Source organism: Hemitrygon akajei, chromosome 7 (genome assembly GCF_048418815.1).
Source record: "Hemitrygon akajei chromosome 7, sHemAka1.3, whole genome shotgun sequence".
Taxonomy (NCBI): Eukaryota; Metazoa; Chordata; class Chondrichthyes; order Myliobatiformes; family Dasyatidae; genus Hemitrygon; species Hemitrygon akajei.
In genome coordinates, this window is record NC_133130.1 from 102,639,660 (window position 1) to 102,665,198 (window position 25,539).

A 25,539-nucleotide genomic window follows, 5' to 3' on the forward strand; every position below is an offset into this window, starting at 1 on the left:
GGCTGCAACTATGAAGGGATTGGACATTCAAAGTTTGTCAGTCCAGACAGAGGGTCCCCAAACATTGATCATCCATTTCCTCCAGTAATTTGTTTTATAATCATTACCTGTCTGTGCTGTAAATACTCATTTACTTTTATCCCCGGCTGAGCCAAACATTTTTGTTTCTTAAAGTTAAAGTTTCCTTTGGGAACACAGGCAATCACCTGAACAGGCAGCCACATACACAATGTCATTTGCAAGGAAAGGCAGAATGTTCACTGCAGATTTGTCACAAATATACACTCAGTGGCCACTTACTGGGTACAGGAGTACAACGTAGTGTATCTTCTAGCCCATCCACTGCATTCAGAGACGCTCACCTTCCTGTCTACTTGAACCATTAGGTTACTTAACAACCTATTTAAACCATCTAAACCCCATTCTTGTGGGTGATAATTCAGCCCAGTGTGTCTGTCTTCCACTTTTTTAAAAAACATTTCCCTGTGGCTAGTTTTAGCATCTAGAAGTAGAAGGTATAGCTTTAGTAAACAAGCTACTGAAAGGCTCAAAACAGGAGACAGATGCATAGCTCATTCAATATCCATATACCTATAAGAAGGATCTTTCCTCTTTACAGAAAGTAACTCATTTCATACATACTGGTAAGTGTAATTATACATAAATATGCAGTGTTAACTTAAGTGACTAACTGGAGTATGTGAACCAAGCTTATCGTTGGGAGTTTTTTTTAGCTGTTAAGGCAACAGGAAAATTACCAGTTGTCCAGGAAGTCAAACCCTGTCTTTCGAATGGAACTGTTCATATTAACCTGTAGAAAGAGAATATAAACATTTGTTCTAGTACTTGTGACTTTATTTAGTCATATTTATTCCACAGCCAAGTTATCAATTTCATTCACTAGAATGTATCAGATGAAAATCCTGCTATCAGAATAGAGCACAGGAACAAGCCCTTCGGTCCACGATGGTTTAATCATCAGGTTTATTATCTCCAATCTATGTCATAAAATATGTTAACTTTACGGACGCAGTACAATGCAATACATAATAGAGAAAAAAACGGAATAGTTAAATAAGTAGTCAAAAAATAGAAATACGAAGTAGTGAGGTGGTATTTATGGGTTCAATGTCCATTTAGAAATCGGATAGCAGAAGGGAAGAAGCTGGCCCTGAATTGTTGTACCTCCTTCCTGATGGGATCAATGAAAAGAGGGCATGTCCTCGGTTGTGGGAGTCCCTAATTTGGTGAACTGATTAAACTAGTAATTAAATGCCTAAAGTAAACGATTCCCTTCTGTCTATATTCATATTCCTCCACTCTCACCCTTACCTATAAGAATCAGATTAAAATCACTGGTAAATGTCATGAAGCCTGCTGTTTTACAGCAGCAGTACAATGCATAGTAATAAAACTATAAATTACAATAAGTATATATAAAAATAAGTAAATAGCACAAAAGGAAAAAAAAACACGAAGTGTTCATTGATTCATTGTCCATTCACAAATCTGATAGTGGAGGGGAAGAAGAGCAAAGAAGATCCAAGAGCCTGTTAAAGGCTTCTATCTTAATTTCCTCCACAACCACCCGTCAGTGTATACCACATACCCCACCCATGTTTAGAAACAAAAAAATGCTTCCATATCTCCTTTGAATTTGGGAGATATTAATCTTCCTAATATTCATTGACATCTCCTTAGCGCAAAGGGTTTAGATGAGGTGGAGTTTGTTAGGTGTGTTCAGGAAAGTTTCCTGACGCAATATGTAGATAAGCCTACAAGAGGAGAGGCTGTACTTGATCTGGTATTGGGAAATGAACCTGGTCAGGTGTCAGATCTCTTAGTGGGAGATCATTTTGGAAGTTGTGATCACATCTCTATCTCCTTTCCATGGAGAGGGATAAGAGCAGACAATTTGAGCAAACACTTAATTGGGGTAGGGGGAAATATGATGCTATTAGGCAGGAACTTGGGAGCATAAATTGGGAGCAGATGTTCTCAGGGAAATGCACAGTAGAAGTGTGTCAAATGTTTAGGGAACATTTGCACTGAGTTCTGCATAGGCATATTCCATTAAGGCAGGGAAAAAATGGTAGAGTTAAAGAATGGATGTAGAAAATCTAGTTAAGAAGCAAAGCTTATGAAAGGTTCAAATCAAAAAGTAACTGTTAGAGCTCCAGAAAATTACAAGGTTGCCAGGAAGGAGCTTAAGAATGGAATTAGGAGAGTCAGAAGGGGCCATGAGAAGACCTTGGTGAGCAGGATTAAGAAAAAACCCAAGGCATTCTACAAGTATGTGAAGAGCAAGAGGATGAGCTGTGTGAGAATAGGACCAATCAGGTGCAATAATGGAAACGTGCATGGAGCCGGAGGAGGTAGTGGAGGTATTTAATTAACACTTTGCTTCAATATTCACCAGTGCAAAGGACCTTGGCAATTGTGGGGGTGACTTACAGAGGACTGAAACACTTGAGTGCATAGACTTTAAGAAAAGGGATGTGTTGGAGCTTTTGAAAAGCATTAAGTTAGATAAGTCACTGGGAACAGATGAGATATACCCCAGGCTACTGTGAAGATTGCTGAGCCTCTTGTGATGATCTTTGCATCATCAATAGGGATGGGAGAAGTATCAGAGGATTGGAGGGTTGCAAATGTTGTTCCCTTATTCAAGAAAGGGAGTAGAGATAACCCAGGAGATTTTAGGCCAGTGAGTCTAACTTTAGTGGTGGGCAAATTGTTGAAGATCCTGAGAGGCAGGATTTATGAGCATTTGGAGAGATATAATCTGATTAGGGATTGTCAGCATGGCTTTGTCAAGGGGAGGTTGGGCCTTACAAACCGGATTGAAAGGATAAAATGGAATGTGGGTCATTTAGATCAATATCCGTTCTTAATATAGATTATAGATTATTTACTTCCATCACGGCCAAATGATAAGAGTTTCGACCCATACTGATACACAAGGATCAGACAGGTTTTATACAATGCCAAACACAAGACAATATACGAAGGACACTTCACATTATGGATCATATACAAAAAAATAAAATCGAAGCAATAGTGATAAGCATGGTTGCTGAAAAGGCATTTGATTCAGTTAATTGGAATTTTCTTTAGAGTTTTACATAGATTTGGTTTCCATGACACAATTATTAAAACTATACAGGCACTATATGAGAACACTACTGCTAGGATTAAAATCAATGGATATTTATCAAATAGTCTTACCCTAGAAAGGGGCACAAGACAGGGTTGTACATGGTCACCTCTACTCTTCGCATTTTATCTGGAACCATTAGCTCAATACATCAGACAGAATGAAGATATTGGGGGAATTACTTTCTTTTTCAAATCTTTTTATTATTATCCAAAATTAACAAGAGTACATTGAAGTAGGTAACACTTACAATGTCTCAAGGGAAAAAAACATTAAGTTTTAAAGATTGAAAAATGTTGGTGACACAAAAAGAAAAACCCCTACTAAAGCAAAGAAAAGTGAGAAATAAAACCCATTAGGTGTTCAACCCTGGAGCCATGCATCATACAAAAAGCTTCTAAAGATAAACATCAAGCCTCCAGCAAGAAGAAAAAAGAACCAAAATTTACAAAAAAACAAAATGCTGGCAGAACTCAGCAGGCCAGACAGCATCCATGGGAGGAGGTAGTGACATTGTCACTACCTCCTCCCATAGATGCTGTCTGGCCTGCTGAGTTCTGCCAGCATTTTGTGTTTTTATTTATTTCCAGCATCTGCAGATTCACTTGTGTAAACAAAATTTACAATTAGATCATGGAGGAAATCTATCAATTAACTCAAATGATAGTAACGAGCAAATGAACCCCATCTTTTCTCAAAATCAAACATAGGTTCAAAGGTTCAACTTGTAATTTTCTCCAAACTAAGACACAGCATAGGGGAATTACTATTAAAGGGACAGAGCATAAATTGGCCTGTTACGCGGATGACATTTTGATCTAACTAGGTCAACTAACATACTCTTTACCTAAATTGATGCAATCCTTTGAACAATATGGTCAATTATCAGGATACAAGATCAACATAGATAAAACCCAATTACTTTCATGTTACTATAGCCCACCAACAGAAATTGAAAGTAGATATCCCTGGGCATGGCAAAAAGTCTTTCAAATATTTAGGCATCATTATGCCAAAAGATTTGGCAAAATCATCAGAATGCAATTATCACCCTATATGAAAAAAATTAAGGAAGATATAACAAGATGGAATCTAATTCCTTTTTTTAGTCTCAGTTCAAGGTTTGAATCTATTAAAATGAATATATTGCCCAGATTATTGTGTCTCATTCAGACCCTACCAATAGAGATTAATCAGAATCAATTCAATGAATGGAACAAAATGTTATCAAGATATATTTGGCTAGGTAAAAGGCCTAGAGTTCATCTCAAAACTTTTCAATCAGCCAAGGAAAAGGGGGATGGGGCCTACCTTCTCTTAGAGATTATTATTATTTTGCAGCACAGTTGAGAGCTGTGATACAGTGGTGCAACCCATCATATGACGCTCAATGGAAAAATATTGAGGAAGGGATACGTCCCATCCCCATACAGGCAATTTTGGCTGGTAACAACCTACAAAGGTACATAAATAATATTCATAGTCCATGGGTGAAATGGACTGTTAAAATATGGAAAACTATTATAAAAGAATATGAACTAGACTGAGATATTGCAATTCTTAAATGGTGTGCATATGACTTGGATTTTATGCTGAATAAACTGGATGCTAAATTTAAGGACTGGACAGCTAAAGGAATATATCTTTGCAATATAATGAAAGAAGGAACACTGTTCAGTTTTGAAATGCTTAAAGAGAAACACTTATTAGATAAACAAGACTTTTACTGGTATTTACAGATGCGGCAGTTAATAGGAGGGTTAAAAATGTAACCAAGGCAAGTACATGTTTGATAGAGCTATTTAGAAAAGCATATAATTCAGATAATGGTAGTAGAATCATTTCAAGGGTTTGCCAAATCTTAAAATACATTCGACTTCATACATTAAAACAAAATGGGAGAAGGAAAGAGGGATAATTATATCGGAGGAAGAATGGACAATATGGAGGTATCAATGGAAGTGTACCAGTTCACACAAATAGAGGGAGTTTGGTTGGAAGAACTTGTTAAGATATTTTATTACACCCTCTCAGAAATCCCATTATGATAGTAACCTCCCTGCTTGCTGGAGAAATTGTGGAAATCAAAATGCAGACCATTATATTTTCTGGGATTGCCCCGTTATCAAAGACAATTGGATTGGGATACACAATGCCCTACAAGACATTTTTAAATGTGAAATACCCTTAGAAAGTTAGACCATATAGTTTGGGTATGTACCTCAAGAATGGTTGAAAAGAGATAAATATTTAATGAATAATATTTACTCAGAGAGTGGTTGGTGTGTGGAATGCACTGCCTGAGTCAGTGGTGGAGGCAGATACACTAGTGAAATTTAAGAGACTACTAGACAGGTATATGAAGGAATTTAAGGTTGAGATTTATATGGGAGGCAGGGTTTAAGGGTCGGCACAACATTGTGGGCTGGAGGGCCTGTACTGTGCTGTATTGTTCTATGTTCTAATATACTGCTGATGTCGCTGGTAAATGGAGAAGATAACAGCGTCTGTTAATCATAAGTTGCAACAATTTGATTCATTCTGGGAAAAATGGTTCAACTATATAACACTTCATAGGCCTGATTTTATTCTCACAAATCAATGAGTATATTGTCAAAAAAAAAAGATCACTCCCTATTTTACATGCTTTCTCCTTTTGCTTCTTCTTACTTTCCTCTCTTTTCTATAAGTGTATACCTCAGATAAATATTATGTGGAGATTTGTGGCAAATATATTATATATATATATATACATACATACATATATACGTACATATATACATACACACACACACAATATCTGAAATAGATCTTATGGAAATATTTGTTTGATGGAGATCCTGAAAGGTGAGTTTAAAGAGTTAGGTGCCAACTTAAAGGACAGGACCTCCAGGATAGCAAACTCAAGATTGCTACCAGTGCCACGTGCAGGGAGGTTTAGAAATAGTAAGATAGCACAGATCAACACGTGGCTGAAGACATGGTGCAGGAGGGAGGGCTTCAGATTTATAGATAATTGGGCAGTTTTCCAGGGAAGGTGGGACCTGTTCCGGCGGGACAGTTTACATCTGAACTGGAGGGGGACAAATATTCTTGCAGGTAGGTTTGCTGGAGAGGCTCCAGTGGAGTTAAACTAGATACAAGGGGGGGAGGGGAACCAGAGTGTAGGAACAGATGTATGGGAGAAGGAAGGAAAAGAAGATAGTAAAGTTGTTAGTGATAAACAGAGAGTAAGAGGTGGAGAATTTCTTAAATGTATTTATTTCAATGCTAGGAGCATTGTAAGAAAGGTGGATGAGCTAAGAGCATGGATTGATACCTCGAAATATGATGTTGTAGCTATTAGTGAAACATGGTTGCAGGAGGGGTGTGATTGGCAACTAAATATTCCTGGATTTCGTTGCTTCAGGTGTGATTGAATCATAGGGGCAAGAGGGGGAGGTGTTGCATTGCTTGTCAGAGAAAATATTACAGCATTGCTTTGGCAGGATAGATTAGAGGGCTCGTCCAGGGAGGCTATTTGGATGGAATTGAGGAATGGGAAAGGTGTAGTAACACTTATAGGGGTGTATTATAGACCACCTAATGGGAAGCGAGAATTGTTGGAGTAAATTTGCAAGGAGATAGCAGATATTTGTAGTAAGCATAGGGTTGTGATTGTGGGAGATTTTAATTTTCCACACATGACTGGGAAGCCCATACGGTAAAAGGACTGGATGGTTTGGAGTTTGTAAAATGTGTGCAGGATAGTTTTCTGCAGCAATACATAGAGGAACCAACTAGAGAAGGGGCAGTGTTGGATCTCCTGTTAGGGAATGTGGTAGGTCAGGTGACGGAGCTATGTGTTGGGGAGCACTTCGGGTCCAGTGATCACAATGCCATTAGTTTCAATACAATTATGGAGAAGGATAGCAGTAGACCCAGGGTTGAGATTTTTGATCGGAGAAAGGTTAACTTTGAGTAGATGCAAAAGGATTTAGAAGGAGTGGACTGGGAAAATTTGTTTTACGGGAAGGATGTAATAGAGAAATGGAGGTCACTTAAAGGTGAAATTTTGAGGGTACAGAATCTTTATGTTCCTGTTAGGTTGAAAGGAAAGGTTAAAAGCTTTTCAAGAGATATTGGAAACTTGGTTCAGAAAGAGAGAGATATCTACAATAAATATAAGCAGCATGGAGTAAGTGAGGTGCTTGAAGTATAAAGAATATAAAAAGAATCTTAAGAAAGAAATTAGAAAAGCTAAAAGAAGATACGAGGTTGCTTTGGCAAGTAAGGTGAAAATAAATCCAAAGCGTTTCTACAGTTATATTATTAGCAAAAGGATAGTGAGGGATAAAGTTGGTCCCTGAGAGAATCAGAATGGACAGCTATGTGTGGAGCCAAAAGAGATGGGGGAGATTTTGAACAATTTCTTTTCTTCGGTATTCAGTAAGGAGAAGGATATTGAATTGTGTATGGTAAGGGAAACAAGTAGGGAAATTATGGAAACTATGATGATTAAAGAGGAAGTCCTGGCACTTGTAAGGAATATAAAAGTGGATAAGTCTCCAGGTCCCGACAGGATATTCCTTAGGACCTTGAGGGAAGTTAGTGTAGAAATAGCAGGGGCTCTTGACATAAATATTTCAAATGTCATTAGAAACGGGGATGGTGCCGGAGGACTGGCATATTGCTCATGTTGTTCCATTGTTTAAAAAGGGTTCTAAGAGTAAACCTAGCAATTATAGGCCTGTCAGTTTGACGTCAGTGGTGGGTAAATTAATGGAAAGTATTCCTAGAGATGGTATATATAATTATCTGGATAGACAGGGTCTGATTAGGAACAGTCAACATGGATTTGTGCGTGGAAGGTCATGTTTGACAAATCTTATTGAATTTTTTGAAGAGGTTACGAGGAAGGTTGATGAGGGTAAAGCAGTGGATGTTGTCTATGTGGACTTCAGTAAGGCCTTTGACAAGGTTCCACATGGAAGGTTAGTTAGGAAGGAGTAGTGGTGGATAACTGTTCGTCAGGTTGGAGGCTGATGACTAATGGTCTGCCTCAGGGATCTGTACTGGGCCAATGTTGTTTGTCATATATATTAATGATCTGGATGATGGGTAGGGGTTAAACTGGATTAGAAAGTATATAAGATGATACTAAGATAGGTGGCATTGTGGCATACTAAGATAGGTGGCATTGTGGATAATGATATAGGTTTTCAAAGCTTGCAGAGAGACTTAGGCCAGTTAGAAGAGCAGACTGAAAGATGGCAGATGGAGTTTAATGCTGGTAAGTGTGAGGTGCTACATTTTGGTAGGACTAATCAAAATAGGACATACATGGTAAATGGTAGGGCATTGAAGAATGCAGTAGAACAGAGTGATCTAGGAATAATGGTGCATAATTCCCTGAAGGTGGAATCTCATGTGGATAGGGTGGTGAAGATAGCTTTTGGTATGCTGGCCTTTATAAACCAGAGCATTGAGTATAGGAGTTGGGATGTAATGTTAACATTGTACAAGGCATTGGTGAGGCCAAATTTGGAGTATTGTATACAGTTCTGGTCACCGAATTATAGGAAAGATGTCAACAAAATAGAGAGAGTACAGAGGAGATTTACTAGAATGTTACCTGGGTTTCAGCACCTAAGTTACAGAGAAAGGTTGAACAAGGTTGAAGAGCAGGACCTCCAGGGTAACAATCTCAGGGTTGCTACCTGTGCCACGTGTGAGAGAGGGAAGGAACAGAAAGATTATAAAGATTAATACGTGGCTGAGAGGATGGTGCAGGAGGGAGGGCTTCAGGTTTGTAGATAATTGGGTTTTGTTCCAGGGAAGGTGGGATCTGTTCCGAAGGGACGGTTTACACCTGAACTGGAGCGGTACTAACATTCTTGCAGGGAAGTTTGCTAGTGCTTCTTGGGGGGGGGGTTTAAACTAAATTTGCAGGGGGCAGGGATCAAGAATGTGAGAGAGGATAGCGAGAGGAAGAATAAAGGACAGGTGGGGACTACACGGTTCCGGAATATTAAGTGTGTAGTAGAGAAAGGTGAGGCGGAACAAGTGATAAGGAGGACACATGTACAGAGGGATGGTCTGACGGAACATGAAGTTAAATGTGTTGAAAGAATAAGTAAATTTAGGAAGGACAACAAAATCCTAGGGGCGTATAGCCCGATGGGAGTTCGGGGAGCTGCATTAAGCACAATAGGTAGCGATTCAAACAGAGAGGAGAAATGGGCTAAAAATTCTATATCTGAATGCACCAAGTGTCAGAAATAAGGCGTATGAGCTTGAAGCTCAGGTGCGAATGGGTAACTATGATGTTGTTGGGATAACGGAGACATGGCTGCAGGGAGATCAGACCTGGGAAATGAATGTACAAGGGTATATGTGCTATCGTAGGGACAGAAATGTGGGCAGAGGGGGGTGGGGTGGCCCTGTTGGTGAGGAATGAGATTCAGTCCTTTGCAAGGGGGGACATAGGGTCAGGAGAAGTAGAGTCTGTGTGGATAGAACTGAGGAACAGTAAGGGCAAAAGGACCCAAATGGGTGTTGTCTACAGGTCACCAAACAGTAGCTTGGATATTGGGTGCAAGTTGAATAGGGAGTTAACATTGGCATGTGGCAAAGGTAATGCCGCAGTAGTTATGGGGGATTTCAACATGCAGGTGAACTGGGAGAATCAGGTTGGTGCTGGACCACAGGATAGGGAGTTTGCAGAGTGCCTACGGGATGCATTCTTGGAACAGCTTGTACGAGAGCCGACCAGGGACAAGACTATTCTGGATTTAGTGTTATGTAATGAACAGGATTTGATAAGCGATCTTGCAGTAAAGGAGCCATTAGGAGGTAGTGATCATAATATGATAAGTTTTTATCTGCAATTTGAGAAGGATAAGGGCAGCTCGGAGGTGTCAGTGTTGCAGTTGAACAGGGAAAACTATGGAGCCATGAGGGAGGAGCTGGCCAAAGTTAACTGGACGGATATCCTAGCAGAAAAGACTGTGGAATAGCAATGGCAGGTATTCTTGGGAATAATGCACAAGGTGCAAAATCAGTTCATCCCCCAGAGAAGGAAGGATTCAAAGGGGGAAAGGGGCCACAGTGGTTGACAAAGGAAGTCAGAGATTGCATAGCATTAAAAAAAAGGAAGTATGACAGAGCTAAGGTGAGTGGGAGGACAGATGATTGGGAAGTTTTTAAGGAACAACAGAACTTAACTAAAAAGGCAATATGGGGAGAAAAAATGAGGTACGAACGCAAGCTAGCCAGGAATATAAAGGAAGATAGCAAAAGCTTTTTTAGGTATGTGAAGAGAAAGAAGATAGTTAAGAACAATGTTGGGCCCTTGAAGAATGAATTGGGTGAAATTGTTATGGGAAACAGAGAAATGGCAGAAGAATTTAATGAGTACTTTAGATCTGTTTTCACTAAGGAAGACACAAGCAATTTCCCAGATGTATGGACGGGCCAAGGACATAGGGTAACAGACGAAATGAAACAGATTGACATTAGGAAGGAAACGGTGATGAGTAGACTGATGGGACTGAAGGCTGACAAATCCCCAGGTCCAGATGGTCTGCATCCTAGGGTACTAAAGGAGGTGGCCCTGGAAATTGCGGATGCATTGGTAATCATTTTCCAATGTTCCTTAGATTCAGGATCAGTTCCTGAGGATTGGAGAATGGCTAATGTTATCCCACTTTTTAAGAAAGGAGGGAGGGAGAAAACAGAGAACTATCGACCTGTCAGCCTGACATCGGTGGTGGGGAAGATGCTAGAGTCCATTATTAAGGATGAAATAGTGGCATATCTAGATAGCAGTGATAAGATTGGGCCGAGCCAGCATGGATTTACCAAGGGTAAATCATGCTTGACTAATCTATTGGAGTTTTTCGAGGATGTAACCAGGAAGTTAGGAGATCCAGTGGATGTAGTGTACCTCGATTTTCAGAAGGCATTTGATAAGGTCCCACATAGGAGATTGGTGGGTAAAATCAAAGCTCAGGGCATCGGGGGGAAGACATTGACATGGATAGAAAACTGGTTGGCAGATAGAAAGCAAAGGGTAGCGGTGAATGGGTGTTTCTCGGAATGGCAGGTGGTGACTTGTGGGGTGCCACAGGGTTCGGTATTGGGACCACAGCTGTTTACAATTTACGTCAACGATTTAGATGAAGGCACTGAGAATAACATCAGCAAATTTGCTGATGATACTAAGCTGGGTGGCACTGTGACATGTGATGAGGATGTTAGGAGAATTCAGGGTGACTTGGATAGGCTGGGTGAGTGGGCAGATGGCGTTTAATGTGAATAAGTGTGAGGTTATCCACTTTGGGAGTAAGAACAGGAAGGCAGATTATTATCTGAACGGTGTAGAGTTAGGTAAGGGAGAAATACAAAGAGATCTAGGAGTCCTTGTTCATCAGTCACTGAAGGTGAATGAGCAAGTGCAGCAGGCAGTGAAGAAGGCTAATGGAATGTTGACCTTTATTACAAAGGGAATTGAGTACAAGAGCAAGGAAATTCTCTTGCATTTGTACAGAGCCCTGGTGAGACCACACCTGGGGTATTGTGTACAGTTTTGGTCTCCAAGGTTAAGGAAGGACATCCTGGCTGTAGAGGAAGTGCAGCGTAGATTCACGAGGTTAATTCCTGGGAGGTCTGGACTGTCTTACGCAGAGAGGTTAGAGAGACTGGGCTTGTACATGCTGGAATTAAGGAGATTGAGAGGGGATCTGATTGAAACATATAAGATTATTAAGGGATTGGACAAGATAGAGGCAGGAAATATGTTCCAGATGCTGGGAGAGTCCAGTACCAGAGGGCATGGTTTGAGAATAAGGGGTAGGTCATTTAGGACAGAGTTAATGAAAAACTTCTTCTCCCGGAGAGTTGTGGGGGTCTGGAATGCACTGCCTCGGAAGGTAGTGGAGGCCAATCCTCTGGATGCTTTCAAGAAGGAGCTAGATAGGTATCTTATGGATAGGGGTATCAAGGGATATGGGGACAAGGCAGGAACCGGGTATTGATAGTAGTTGATCAGCCATGATCTCAAAATGGTGGTGCAGGCTCGAAGGGCCAAATGGTCTACTTCTGCACCTATTGTCTATAAGTTAGGTCTTTAATCTTTGGAGCATAGAAGGTTGAGGGGGGACTTGATAGAGGTATTTAAAATTATGAGGGGGATAGATATGGTTGACTTAGATAGGCTTTTTCCATTGAGAGTAGAGGAGATTCAAACAAGAGGACATGAGTTCAGAGTTAGGGGGCAATAGTTTAAGGGTAACACGAGGGGGAACTTCTTTCCTCAGAGAGTGGTAGCTGTGTGGAACAAGCTTCCAGTAGAAGTGGTAGAGGCAGGTTCGATATTGTCATTTAAAGTAAAATTGGATAGGTATAGGGACAGGAAAAGAATGGAGAGTTATGGGCTGAGTGCAGGTCAATGGGACTAGGTGAGAGTAAGTATTCGGCATGGACTAGAAGGGCCGAGGTGGCCTGTTTCCGTGCTGTAATTGTTATATGGTTATATGATGAACTTCCTTAAAAAATAAATTACAAAAAAAAACAGGATTGAATTCTTTCAGGATGTAACAAAACAAATTGAAGGTAGAGTAGAGCATGTAGTGTATATGGATTTCAGTAAGAAATCTGATAAGGTACCCCATGCAAGGCTCATTCAGAAAGTAAGGAGGCATGAGATCCAAGAGGACACTGCTTTGTGGATCCAGAACTGGCTTGCCTACAGAAGTCAAAGGGTACTTGTAGAGGGTTCATATTCTGACCAGTGGGCCTCAGGGATCTGTTCTAGGACTCCTCCTCTTTGTGACTGTTTTTTATAAATTACCTGGATGAGGAAGTAGAAGGGTGAATTAGTAAATTTGCTAATGACACAAAGGTTGGTGGCATTGTGGATAGTCAAGGGTTGTCAGAGGTTACAGCGGGGCATCAATAGGATGCAGGAATGGGCTGAGAAGAGGCAGATGGAATTCAACCCAGATAAGTGTGAAGTGGATAATTTCGGTAGGTCATATTTGAAGACAGAATATAAATGGTAAGACTCTTGGCAGTGTGGAGGATCTGAGCGATCTTGCAGTCTGTGTCGATAGGACACTCAAAGCTGCTACGCAGGTTGACAGTATTGTTAAGGCAGCGTATGATGTGATGGCCTTCATCAACTGTGGGATTGAGTTCAAGAACCACGAGGTAATGTTACGACCTTGGTCAGACCCCAGTTGGGAGTACCGTATTCAGTTCTGGTCATCGCACTACAGGAAGGATGTGGATACTATAGTCAGAGAGTAGAAATTTACAAGGATGTTGCCTGGATTGGAGGGTGTACATTATGAGAATAGGTTGAGTGTACTTGGCCTTTTCTCCTTGGAGCAATGGAGGATGAGAGGTGACCTGATAAGGTGTATAAGATGATGAGAGGCATTGATCGTATGGATAGCCAAAGGCTCTTTCCTAGGGCTGAAATAGCTAAGATGAGGGGGCATAGTTTTAAGGTGCTAGGAAGTAGGTACAGAGGAGATGTCAGGGGTAAGTGTTTTTTTTTTTTTACACACAGAGAGTGGTGAGTGAGTTGGAATGGTCTGCTGGCGGCGGCGGTGGAAGCAGATACAATAAGGTCTTTTTAGAGACTCCTAGATAGGTACATGGAGCTTAGAAAAATAGAGGGCTATGCGGTAGGGAAATTCTAGGCAGTATATAGAGTAGGTTACACGGTCGCACAATACTGTGGGCCGAAGGGTCTGTAATGTGCTGTAAATTTCTATGTTCAATGAATTTGCCCCAATGCACCTCAAATGCATTCCCTTCAGTAATGGATATTGTGACCCTGGTAAAAAAATATATACCGGCTATTCTATCTGTGCCTCTCATAACCTTCTGTCAGATCTCTCCTTTCCCTCCACTGCTTCAGAGAAAATATTAGTTTAGCCAACTCTCCATACAGCTCATAGCCTCTATTCCAGGCAGTATCCTGGCAAAACACACAAAATGCTGAAGGAACTCAGCAACTATGGAAATGAACACAGTGGGAAGTTTCGGGCTGAGACCCTTCTTCAGGACTGGGAAGAAAGATGCCAGTACCCTGGTAAACCTCTTCTGCACCCTCTCCAAAGCCTCATTTCTTCCTATAATGGAGCTAGCAGAACTGGATGCAATACTTCTGACAGTTTTATAATGTTGCAATATAACTTCCCAACTCTTTAACTCAACACTTTACTACCAGAGGTAAGAATGCCATCCATACACCTCCTTCAATAATATTAAAGCGACCTGCACCACAAACAGCAAGGTTGAGTCTGCTGCTCCAATAAAACAGTATATTTCAATGCATACAGGTTAAAGGAGCAATGAGCCATTAATTTACAACTCATTGAACATATAGAACTGAAGCAAAGAAAATGGGTTTTTAACTTCATCAACAGTGAGTACGCCTCTGACTGATTATGGAATTTCTGCCTATTTTATACAGAACAGATTTTCCAAGGCAGAATTCTTCCTCATAAAGTGTTGAAGAAACAATACCAACAAAAATTTTGAGACTGAAAGGTGTGCAGTGGGTTGGATCTCAGAGCTCTCTCTCTCCTTCCTCAGGCAAGCCATTTTGGAAATTAATCTACTGGTTTCAATTGTGTTGCAATTCCTTAGTTCTCCATGCAGTATGGTAGAATAATTGGAAAAATTCCCTGTGGAGCTTTTGAGTATATCAATAATCTCCACTTATGAATCTCCTTCAATGTTTAAAATACACCACATTATATTGAGCAAAGGAGTAAATATTATAAGGACCTAAACACTACGGATTTACATAAATAGTTTACACTTTGCATTTGTTCTGCACGTCTTACCCATTTTTATAAATCTACCAACTTCTTGCTGTACTTTTTCTCTAACATAATGGTTTATATCTAAATATTCTCCTTGAACCAGAACAGAAATGGTACAAAAGAGAGTCAGCATTGTTCACTCTTGTACACTTCTATTATGTGCACTGGAAACAGCTGGCTCAGTCAACAGCAACGCATTATTTTTAATTTATCGTTCACTCAGGCACTCCTATGATGCATAATGATATAATCAGTACAAAGTTGCTGTAACCCACATTAAGCCATGGTGTACCTGTGAGAAAAATGGTGTATCAGATGCATAGGATTCATCTCTCTCTTCATCCTCCGATTCCTTTGCAACATTCTTTTTGACTGGAGATTTCTCAGTTTGGCCAGGAGGCAAATTATCTTCATGCGCACCAAATGAAGGCTGGCTTACTCGCGGCCTGTCAAAGTCAATGAACACAGATGAGACACTAGTGTTGATTATTCGCTCCTGTTTCTTCACCCAAGGTTTCTCGGATTTATTTTCATCTTTCTCCTTTAAAGACTCTTGTCTCATGTAGGAAGGAACTGGCTTTTCTCCTTTTTCCATTGACTTGATCTGACTTGGAGTCACATATTGGTGATCACTTTCTAGCTTTGATCTTTCAGCACTCAGTTTCCAGAAGGATGATGATTCTTCCTTTTTGACCTGTGCAGGACAATCTACACTTGGTGTCTTTCCATTCTGCAGCTGTTTAACTGGCTGACCTCCCTGGGATGCTTTATGTTGGTGATTTCCTTGGGATATCTTGGCTGTCTGTCGGTGATCACTCTGTGTTGATGACACTGGTTCTGCAACAGTGGTGGAGGCAAAGCTGAATTCCATCTGACTCTGTAATTATTAAAAAAGTATTCAAAATTTCATTTAAAGTGTACAGAAAAAATCTTCATGCACCAGAATATTCTTTCTTTTCCGAAGATTTTTCTCTGGTGGCTACTTGGAAGATTAGGACTCATGGAGAAAACAAAGTCCCAAGTGCTGTAAGTTCAAGTGGAACTACACTCAGTCTAACAGTATTCCACATCCGTGTGCTTTCTTTCCCTGGCTGTCTCAACTCAGGTCACAATCTATTCCACTGGAGCCCACTTTGGGATACAGATCCATCACCAAAATGACCAGTTAAGGAGAAAAGCAAGAGTCAATTGTGATTTAAATCTCTACAATGCTTTGGTGAATATTACAATGAAAAATACAGTAAATAGAGCTAGTGTCCTCAAACACATTCCCATGCAGCAAACAGAGACTAGTCTTATGGACCGAAGCCATTGTGTCACGCCAGCAATCCAATTAGACCAAGTTCCTCTCCACTTACTCCTGCATACCCTTGTAATACTCTCTTGGTCCTCACTGAATTCCCCTTCAGTTCCTTTTACAACTGAAGAGGATGAAAGGGATCATTTACAGAAGCTATTTAACCTACCAGCACACGATTACGATGTAGATAGAAACCAGAGTGTCTAAAGAAATATGAAACACTGCAGAGACAGTACAAGTTCAAGATTGCTCTCTGGAGCTGCACGGTGGCAGCAATGATTGTGGTACCACTTTCAACAAAGTGATGTGACCGGAAGACATAGCAGCAGAATCAGGCCATTCAACTCATCCAGTCTGCTCCACCATTCTATCAAGGCTAATCCCAGATCCCACTCAACCCCATATTTCTCCTTTTTCGCCATATCCTTCAACAGCCTGACTAATCAGGAAAGTATCAATTTTCACTTCAAATATACCTACAGTCATGGCCTCCACAACTGTCCAAGGCAGAGCATTTTACAGATTCACTACTCGCTGGCTAAAAAAAAATCCTCCTTTTTAAGAGTTGCCCCTCAATTTTGAGGCTGTGGCCTCTAGTTCTGGACATCCCCACCACAGGAAAACATCCTCTCCACACCTACCTTATCAAGTCCTTTAAACATTCGGTAGGTTTCAATGAGAACCACAACCCCCCCCCCCCCCACCCACCCAACACGCTTCCAAATTCCAGTGAATGCCAAACTCTCCTCATATGTTAACCCTTTCATTACCAGAATAAACACTGTGCACCTCCTCTGGACTCTCTCCTATAACAACACATCCTTTGATACTCTGGTCAATATTCCGCGTGCAGCCTGACCAATGTCTTAAAAAGCCTCAGCATTATTTCCTTGTTCTTGTATTCTAATCCCTTTGAAATTTGCATTGCATTCACCTTCTTTACTACAGACTCAACCTGTAAATTAACCTTCTGGGAGTCTTGCACAAGGACTCCTAAGTCCCTCTGAACCTCTGATGTTTGAACTTTCTCCCCATTTAGATAATAGACAGTCCCCAGGTTACCAACGAGTTCTGTTCCTGAGTCTGTCTTTAAGTCAGATTTGTACGTTAAGTCAGAACAGGTACATCCGGTATTATTTAGCATCAGTTAGTCAAACATTTGTCTTAGTATATAGTATATATTTTACCTTTCTATGCATATAAAACACTTAAGAAATGTATGTATGTGGCGACCCACTTTCTGTGCAGGCGAACCGGCTCACAAATAGCCAGCGTGCAGGGAGAGACTTTGGTAATGCACCTCCGACGTCATTTAAATGCCAGCACCGCGAAGTTTGAATAAACTAGTCTCGAAACGACTTACCGACTGTGTGTCATTATTTCAGCGCTGTGTGTAGCACATCGCTACATGTATTTCAATAATTAAACCACTGCGTTGCTTAGTGTAATAACTGTAGCTTTCATCAGGACAGGGCCTTTCAGATGCTCCATTATCCTCACTTTGTCCTTTAAAATTGTTCCGATCGTTGACTGACTATAGCCTAATGCTTTTCCAATGATGATTCACCTTTTTCCGATCACTTTATGATTTCCACTTTATTTTCCAATCATGATCATTTTCCATCAACAGAACAGAAACACTGCAGGCGGCGGGTCCCGAGCTACACCAGGTCCTAAAGTCCACCACACTGAGACAGGTTAAATGAGACAAGTGGGGACTGTACTGACTGGAAAAGGGGGATGGGGTCAGGGTGAATCTTGCTAAGAAAAGTTTAAGCCAAATACAAAGTTACACACTCAACACTGTGTCAACGGCAATGGCTTAAAATAGCGGACGGCATTCTCCTTCCTCAGTTCATAAGTACGAGTTGTTCTTAAGTCGGACGTTCGTAACTCAGGGACTGCCTGTAGTTGCACTATTGTTTCTTTTACCAAAATGCATTATCATACATTTCCCAACACTGTATTCCATTTGCCACTTTTTTTGCCCATTCTTCCAATTTGTCTCAGTCTTGCTGCGATTGCATTGCATTGCTTCCTTAGCACTACCTACCCCTCCACCCATCTTAATATCATCCGCAAACTTTGCCATAACGCCATCAATTCCATTATCCAAATCACTGACAAATAATGGGAAAAGTAGCAATCCTAATACTAACCCCTGAGGAACACCACTAGTCACCGGCAGCCAACCGGCGAAGGCTCCTTTATTCCCACTATCTCCTGTCTGTCAGCCATTCCTCTATCCATCCCAATATTTTTCTTGTAATGACACAGGATTTTATCTTGTTAAGCAGCCTCATGTGTGGCACCTTCTGAAAATCCAAATAAATAACATCCACTGTTTCTCCTTTGTCTACCCTGCTTGTTACTTCCTCGAAGAGCTCTAACTGATTTGACAATCAAGATTTCCTTTACAGAAACCATGCTGACTTTGACATATTTTATCATTAGAATCCAAGTAACCAGAAATCTCATCCTTAATAATGGACTCCAACACTTTCCCAACCACTAAGTTTAGGCTAACTGGACTATAATTTACTTTCTATTGCCTTCCTCCCTGTTGAAGAGTGGATGAGACTGGCAATTTTTCAGTCCTCCTGAACCATGCCAGAATAAATTGATTCTTGAAAGGTCGTGAACAACGCATCTGCTATTTCTTTAGCAACCTCTCTCAGGACTCTGGGATGTAGTCCATCTGGTCCGGGTGACTTATTCACCTTAGCACCTTTCAGTTTACCTAGCACGCATTTTTTCCTTTGAGATAGCAAATGCACTCACTCCTGCTCCGACACTCACAGACTTCTGGCACACCACTCGTGTCTTCCACAGTGAAGACTGATGCAAAGTACTTAAGTTAATCCGCCATTTCTTTGACCCCCATTACTACCTCACCAGTATCAATTTCCAGTGGTCCAGTATCAATTTTCACCTCCCTTTTACCCTTTATATAACTGTAGTCCTCAACTTCTCTTGTCAGCAATGGTGGCCTAGCCCTGCCACTTGAGAACAACTTTTTTCTGTGGGATGTATCTTCCTGCACCTTGTGAACTACTCCCAGAAATTTCAGCCATTTCTGCTCTGCCGACCTCCCTCTAGCCTCTGAAACTCCCTTTACTCTATTTTGATACTGATACATGTGACTGATGCTTTCCACTCTCAAACTGCAGTATGAATTCAATATTATGATCACTTTCCCCTAAGGGTTCCTTTTCCTTAAGCTCTCTAATAAAATCTAGATTACATAACACCCAATCTAATTTCCTCCGAGTTGGCTCAAACACAAGCTGCTCTAAAAAGCCATCTCATAGGTATTCAACAAATTCCCTATCTTGCGATCTGACATCAATCTGATTTTTCCAATCCCCTTACATATTGAAGTCCCCCATTAGAGTTGTGACATTACCCTTATTACGTGCCCTTTGCAATCTCAACTCCACATCGTAGCTACTATCTGGAGGCTTATATGATACCCATAATAGTTTTTTTTTACCCTTCCAGTTTCTTAATTCCACCCACAAAGATTCGACATTCTCTGTCACCTATATCACCTCTTTCTAAATCTGAAACCTGCTCAATCTTTTAAGATTGTAGCAAATCTAATTGTAACTTCAACTCCTCAATTCCATCTACCCCTTGGGTAGCTGACCCACTTATAGAGTAAAAGCTAAAGTTTGCAGCAACATAAATATTGTTCATGAAATGATAAATTTGAAAAATGGAAATAAATTACTTCAACTTGATTTATGGATTGCAATTCAGTTGTTCACAGTACATACTCCATACTAAATTAGCAGAATTTGTTGATAGGGAAGCTGGTTACAATGAAGATCTTAATCAGTTAGGGAGATAAGTGGTAGAATGATGAGCTGTGAGCCAGATGCTGCACAACTGCAGAACAGATTATCTGAATTTTACTGTATCTTTCTCTGAATGTGAAATGAAAATTTGCCCCGCTCAAAAAGGCAAATTGTAATATTTACTATACATATAAGTGATTATTTTATAACTTCAGTATTAAAAAGTTGTATATCAAATGGTTGTAGAGAGGTAGTGTATGTGATTAGTGCTTGTCGCTCTCACTTTCAGCTTCCGCTGCCGGCTAGCAGTCTTGCAAAAAGGACAGCTGAATGCTCAAGACTCTCCCTGCCAGTACATAACCTCTCCAATTATGTAATAATTACATGTAATAATCATGTAATGCCACCTTGTGACACATGGAAACTGAACACTTTTTGGACTCAGGATGAAGTACACAGGACAGGGAGGAGGTCTAGCCTCTGCATGTGGGCCCACCGGTTTGTGAACTAGATACCCAGCTATTGGTAAATTGCTCCAATGCCTTGTGGATAGCCTTGGGAGAGACGAAGGCTACAGGAATAAACCTAGACAGCAAATCCAGAGTGAAGCGCCTAAGGCAGTTGGACATCACTGAATGTCTTTCCGGCAGCTAAGCTGGTGCGAAACATATTGCTTTGCTTTCATATTACTAAAGGGTTGGACGTCACTAAACGTCCATCGGGCACCTCCTGCAGCCAAGCTGGTGCCAAACATGTTGCTTTGTTTTCATTTGGACTACACCGGTGAGGCTGAGAGGATCTTGCTGACTGGGCATTCCAGGGTCTCCACACCTTCCGTCAGCCTTGTGCTCTGGAGAAATCACTCCAGTTCTGCTACTCCATTGTCTTTCGAGACAGACAGATGCCATCAGTATAACAATTCTGTATATTTTAAGCAAAGATAAAAAAAACTAACTTTGCCATGATTGTGCAGTTTACCTTGGTTTCCCAAGAAAATGGAGCCGAGTGTTCATCTTGCCATGTAATATCCTAAGATTACAAAATAGAGAGTTAATTACATGTATTTGCTACTCGATAAGATACAAAAGAAAGAGACAAACACGATGTACATTCTCACCTTTCATGACTTGCCTAATTAACTATCCCTCAGTGGTCTGGATCGACCACGGGTGTTGCATCCCAGATGACGATGTTACGCAAGCCAGGGCAGTACGATATGGAGAGCAAGCTGTTGCGTCTGCACCAGGCTCCTCCTCTACATGCCAATACAGAGACCTATGCAGTATGGCACTAGTAACATCACAGGAGTTTGCCAGTCAGCACTGAACTCAACATTGAACTGCCAGATATTTCCTCAAGGTTTATTCTCAAAGCCTTCCCCATGTGTGTGTATAGCCACAAGGCAGTGGAGCTTTGAGATCAGTTTCCCTTCTAAGTGAGCTGCCAAACATGGCTGAGAACCCCCATCTGCCCAGAACTGGCTTTAAAGTGTCAGTAACCCACCTTTGCTTCTTCTCCAGTCAGTAGAAACTTTTCTGCCAGGCTCGGTAGCTAAGCCACATGTGAAGGCCAGGAGCTGAACTTGGTTGCCAGAGGTTATTTGGGGCATTTAATAAGTTCTGGGAGCTTTTCACAACTACCTGCTCCAGCCATGACAACCTTAAGGAACCCATACCTAATTGGCTTATACCGTTCCCTGTCCTATTATCACTTCTGCAAGGAATGTTACCTCAAGTGAATGAAGAAAGTATTCCCATTCCAGTTTAAGTGCTCAAGTTCCAAAGCAACCTTAATCTTTGATTCCTTACAATGGAACATCTTATGTATCCTTCCTGGTGCTTTAAAACTCGTCTTCTGTATACAACTGGTTCCAGCATGAACCATACCTGATCCTTTTCCATCTTTTGCATGAACCCTGGCATTCTGGAAGTGATTGTTTTGATTCTGGATCATAGTCATCATCTCTTTTCCTCTAGATCCCTTCAGTAGCTCGAGCACTTCCCTTAGAAGTAACCACTTGCCCACTGCATTTTCTGTCTGCTGTGGGAGCTCCACATACAGTTGCAAGAAAAAGTTTGTGAATTTTTTGCAATTACCTGGTTTTCTGCATTAATCACTCATAAAATGTGCTCTGATCCCCATCTAAGTCACAATAATAGACAAACACAATCCGCCTAAATTAATCACACTCTAACAATTGAACTACTTCTCATCAAACAACATTTAAACAATCACAGTCCAGGCTCAAAATAGTATCTGGGGTAATGCTTCTACATTTGCAGTTAGGTGTTCCAATCAACGAATGCTGAAGGAGGAGAAAAGGAATTCAAGGGTAACAGCAAAAGGGTATTGTGCTGTAGGTTTTCTATGTTTCTAAAAGATCTGCAGAAATCTCTAGAACATGTTAAAGTCTCTGTTCATGAGTCCACCATAAGAAAAACACTGAGCAAGAATGGTGTTCATGGAAAGAGACCATGGATGAAACCACTGCTCTCCAAAAAAAAAGTTGTTGTAATTTCAAATTTGTGAAAGACCATCTGGATGTTGAACAATGTCCTATGGACAGGTGAGAGACAAAAGTTTAACTTTTTGGCAGAAATGCACATGGCTATGTTTAGAGGAAAAAGGGCACTGTACACTACACCAAAAACTCATCACTACTGCGAAGCACGATGGAAGGAGCATCATGGCATCATACAGAGGAGATTTATTAGAATGTTACCTGGGTTTCAGCACCTAAGTTACAGAGAAAGGTTGAACAAGTTAGGTCTTTATTCTTTGGAGCGTAGAAGGTTGAGGGGGGACTTGATAGAGGTATTTAAAATTATGAGGGGGATATTTACGGTTGACTTAGATAGGCTTTTTCCATTGAGAGTAGAGGAGATTCAAACAAGAGGACGAGTTCAGAGTTAGGGGGCAATAGTTTAAGGGTAACACGAGGGGGAACTTCTTTCCTCAGAGTGGTAGCTGTGTGGAACAAGCTTCCAGTAGAAGTGGTAGAGGCAGGTTCGATATTGTCATTTAAAGTAAAATTGGATAGGTATATTGACAGGAGAAGAATGGAGAGTTATGGGCTGAGTGCAGGTCGGTGGGACTAGGTGAAAGTAAGCGTTCGGCACGGACTAGAAGGGCCGAGATGGCCTGTTTCCGTGCTGTAATTGTTATATGGTTTGCGGCTGCTTTGCTGCCTCAGGGCCTGGACATTTTGTAATCACTGAGGGAACAATGAATTCAAAATTGTATAAAGACATTTTACAGGAAAATGTCAGGATAGTTGTCCATCACCAGAAGCTTAATAGAAGTTGGATGATACAAAAGCACAATGATCCAAAATACGAGAGTAAATCAACAACAGAAGAAAATTAAGCAGAAAATGTATGTTTTGGAATGGCCAACTCAAAGTGGAAACCTTAACCCATTTGAGATGCTGTGGCATGACCTGAAGAGGGCTGTATCCCAGAAGTTTTGATGCAACAGTTTTGTATGGAGGAATGGTCTAAAATTCCTCTTTGCCATTGTGCAAGTCTGATCAGCAGCTACAGGAAACATTTGGTGGAGTTTATTGCTGCTGAAGAAGGTTCTACCAGTTATTAAATACAAGGGTTCACATACTTTTTCCAACCTGGACTGTGAATGATTTAACAATTTTAATAAAGAAATGTGTTCAATAAAGAAACAACTGTTCGTGTTAATAGTTTAGTAGATTGTGTTTGAATATTATCCTGACTTAGATGAAGATCAGACCACATTTTATGACTAACAAATGCAGAGAACCCGGTAATTGTAGTTCACAAACTTTTTCTTGCAACTTGCATAACTGAAGAATTTGCAATAAATTATTTAAAATAAGTGTACCTGCACATCAGGTAACACCATTAGAAACATTGCTAAGGAGCATGACAAGGACGTTATCAGCGTTGTAGAATTACACAGTAGCATTGTGGTTAGCATGACACTATTACAGCTTGGGGTGTTGGGAGTTCAGAGTTCAACCTGAATAAAGAATGGAATTCTTGGAATAAAGAATGCAGCAAAGAGATTAACTTGAGTTATATAAAATGGAAAAGCCTAGGCAAGTTGGACAGGAGAAAGCAGTATCCCCTTAGAAACATGTCGGTATCAAGGGAATGAAGATTCTAAATTAACCTGCACAAGTATTAAAGCAGAACTGACAGTGTTTTCATTGCAATCTGAGGTCTCTGCCCAGAAGGGCGGTAAAGCTTTTTGCTTCGGTCACTTTCAGATGAGCAGGGCAGCAATCCAGAGGCCATGGCCTGGAGAAAGTAACCAAGTATATTTGTCAATAAGACGGGACAATGCTCGAGACAACTTTCATTTAAACAAAAAAGAAATGCACCTACGGTTTATTTTAATTTACTCCCAATTGCCAGCAGCAGGGTGACCTGTCATGTTCTCAATGTCATTTTCATTTTTGCATTTCCTTGTGCACCACTTCAAATTACACAGCTGTGTTTTGCACTCCTCGCTGTTTGTAATTTATTCCTATTGCTTATATCGTTCACAGGCTCAAGACAGATTCTTGAATGAAGCTCTTGTACGATGACAAACTCCTCAGCTCTCGATCTACCTCGACTTAGCTCTTGTACTTCGTCCGCCTGCACTTTCACCTAACATTTTATTCTGCATTGTTATAGTTTTGTCTGAATGGCATACAAAACTCAAAAACATGAAAAACCGCTAATCTGAATATCGACAGTTTTCAGGCATACTTAAAATACAGACAAAAACTAATATGAAAGGAGGGGAGAAAGGATGGTCTCCAGCAGTGCTGACAATACTGCAGCACAGACTCTCCCTCGTTGCTTCATCCCTTCGGTTGTTTTTACCTCTTCTCCGAAGTGCACGACCTTCTGGCCTGTCTGCAGCTGCAGCCTGGGGTAGCAGACCATCTCGTCTCGGGGCACCCGGTGCAGACTGTAACGGCTGCGGATCTGCGGCTCCACCATCCAGTTGTCGATGATGTCCTCCTGCTCCCGCGGCGCCAGGGTGTCCCAGCGTGGCCCGTACCTCTCCCGGATCTTCTGCTTCTCCAGCATGATCTTCCTCGCCATCGGGCTGATGGAGGAGAAGTACTCGAACTTCTTCTGCTCCAGACTAGCGCCTGCCAACGCAGCCCCTCCGGCCTCGCCGCCCGCCATGGCGACCGCCACCGACGCCATTGCTGCCAAATCCCGTAGTGTGGGACAGCCCCTCGAGTCGGCGACTGCGCATGCGCGGCCTTCCAGCAACCACCGCCCTCGCGCAGGCTGCCACGTGGGTTCCCTGTGACGTCACGGGGAAGCGGAACGCAGTCGCGAGCTTCGAACAAAAGCATCCGAACTAAGGGAGTAAGAAAAATAAACTCAATCCCCGACTTAATTAGTTGGTGAATTGAGTTCGAGATTGGGAACAGATGTAATCAGGGAATGTACAAAGAAAGATGGAGGCTGGTTAGAGAAC

At 41.2% G+C, this 25,539-nt stretch overlaps 1 protein-coding gene across 1 annotated transcript in view; it reads right to left on the bottom strand.

Annotated features, from left to right (window-relative positions):
- Positions 1-25,295, bottom strand: part of c7h1orf198 (chromosome 7 C1orf198 homolog) — a 29,463-nt gene extending 4,168 nt beyond the window's left edge. Inside the window, exons 1-4 of the mRNA XM_073051591.1 lie at positions 24,927-25,295; positions 21,058-21,108; positions 15,272-15,856; positions 759-811 (exon numbers count right to left, since the gene is read on the bottom strand). Of these exons, the coding sequence (XP_072907692.1) occupies positions 759-811; positions 15,272-15,856; positions 21,058-21,108; positions 24,927-25,259 (1,022 nt within the window). The 5' untranslated portion in view covers positions 25,260-25,295. The remainder of the gene's footprint in view (positions 1-758; positions 812-15,271; positions 15,857-21,057; positions 21,109-24,926) is intronic.
- Between the last annotated feature and the right edge of the window lie 244 nt (positions 25,296-25,539).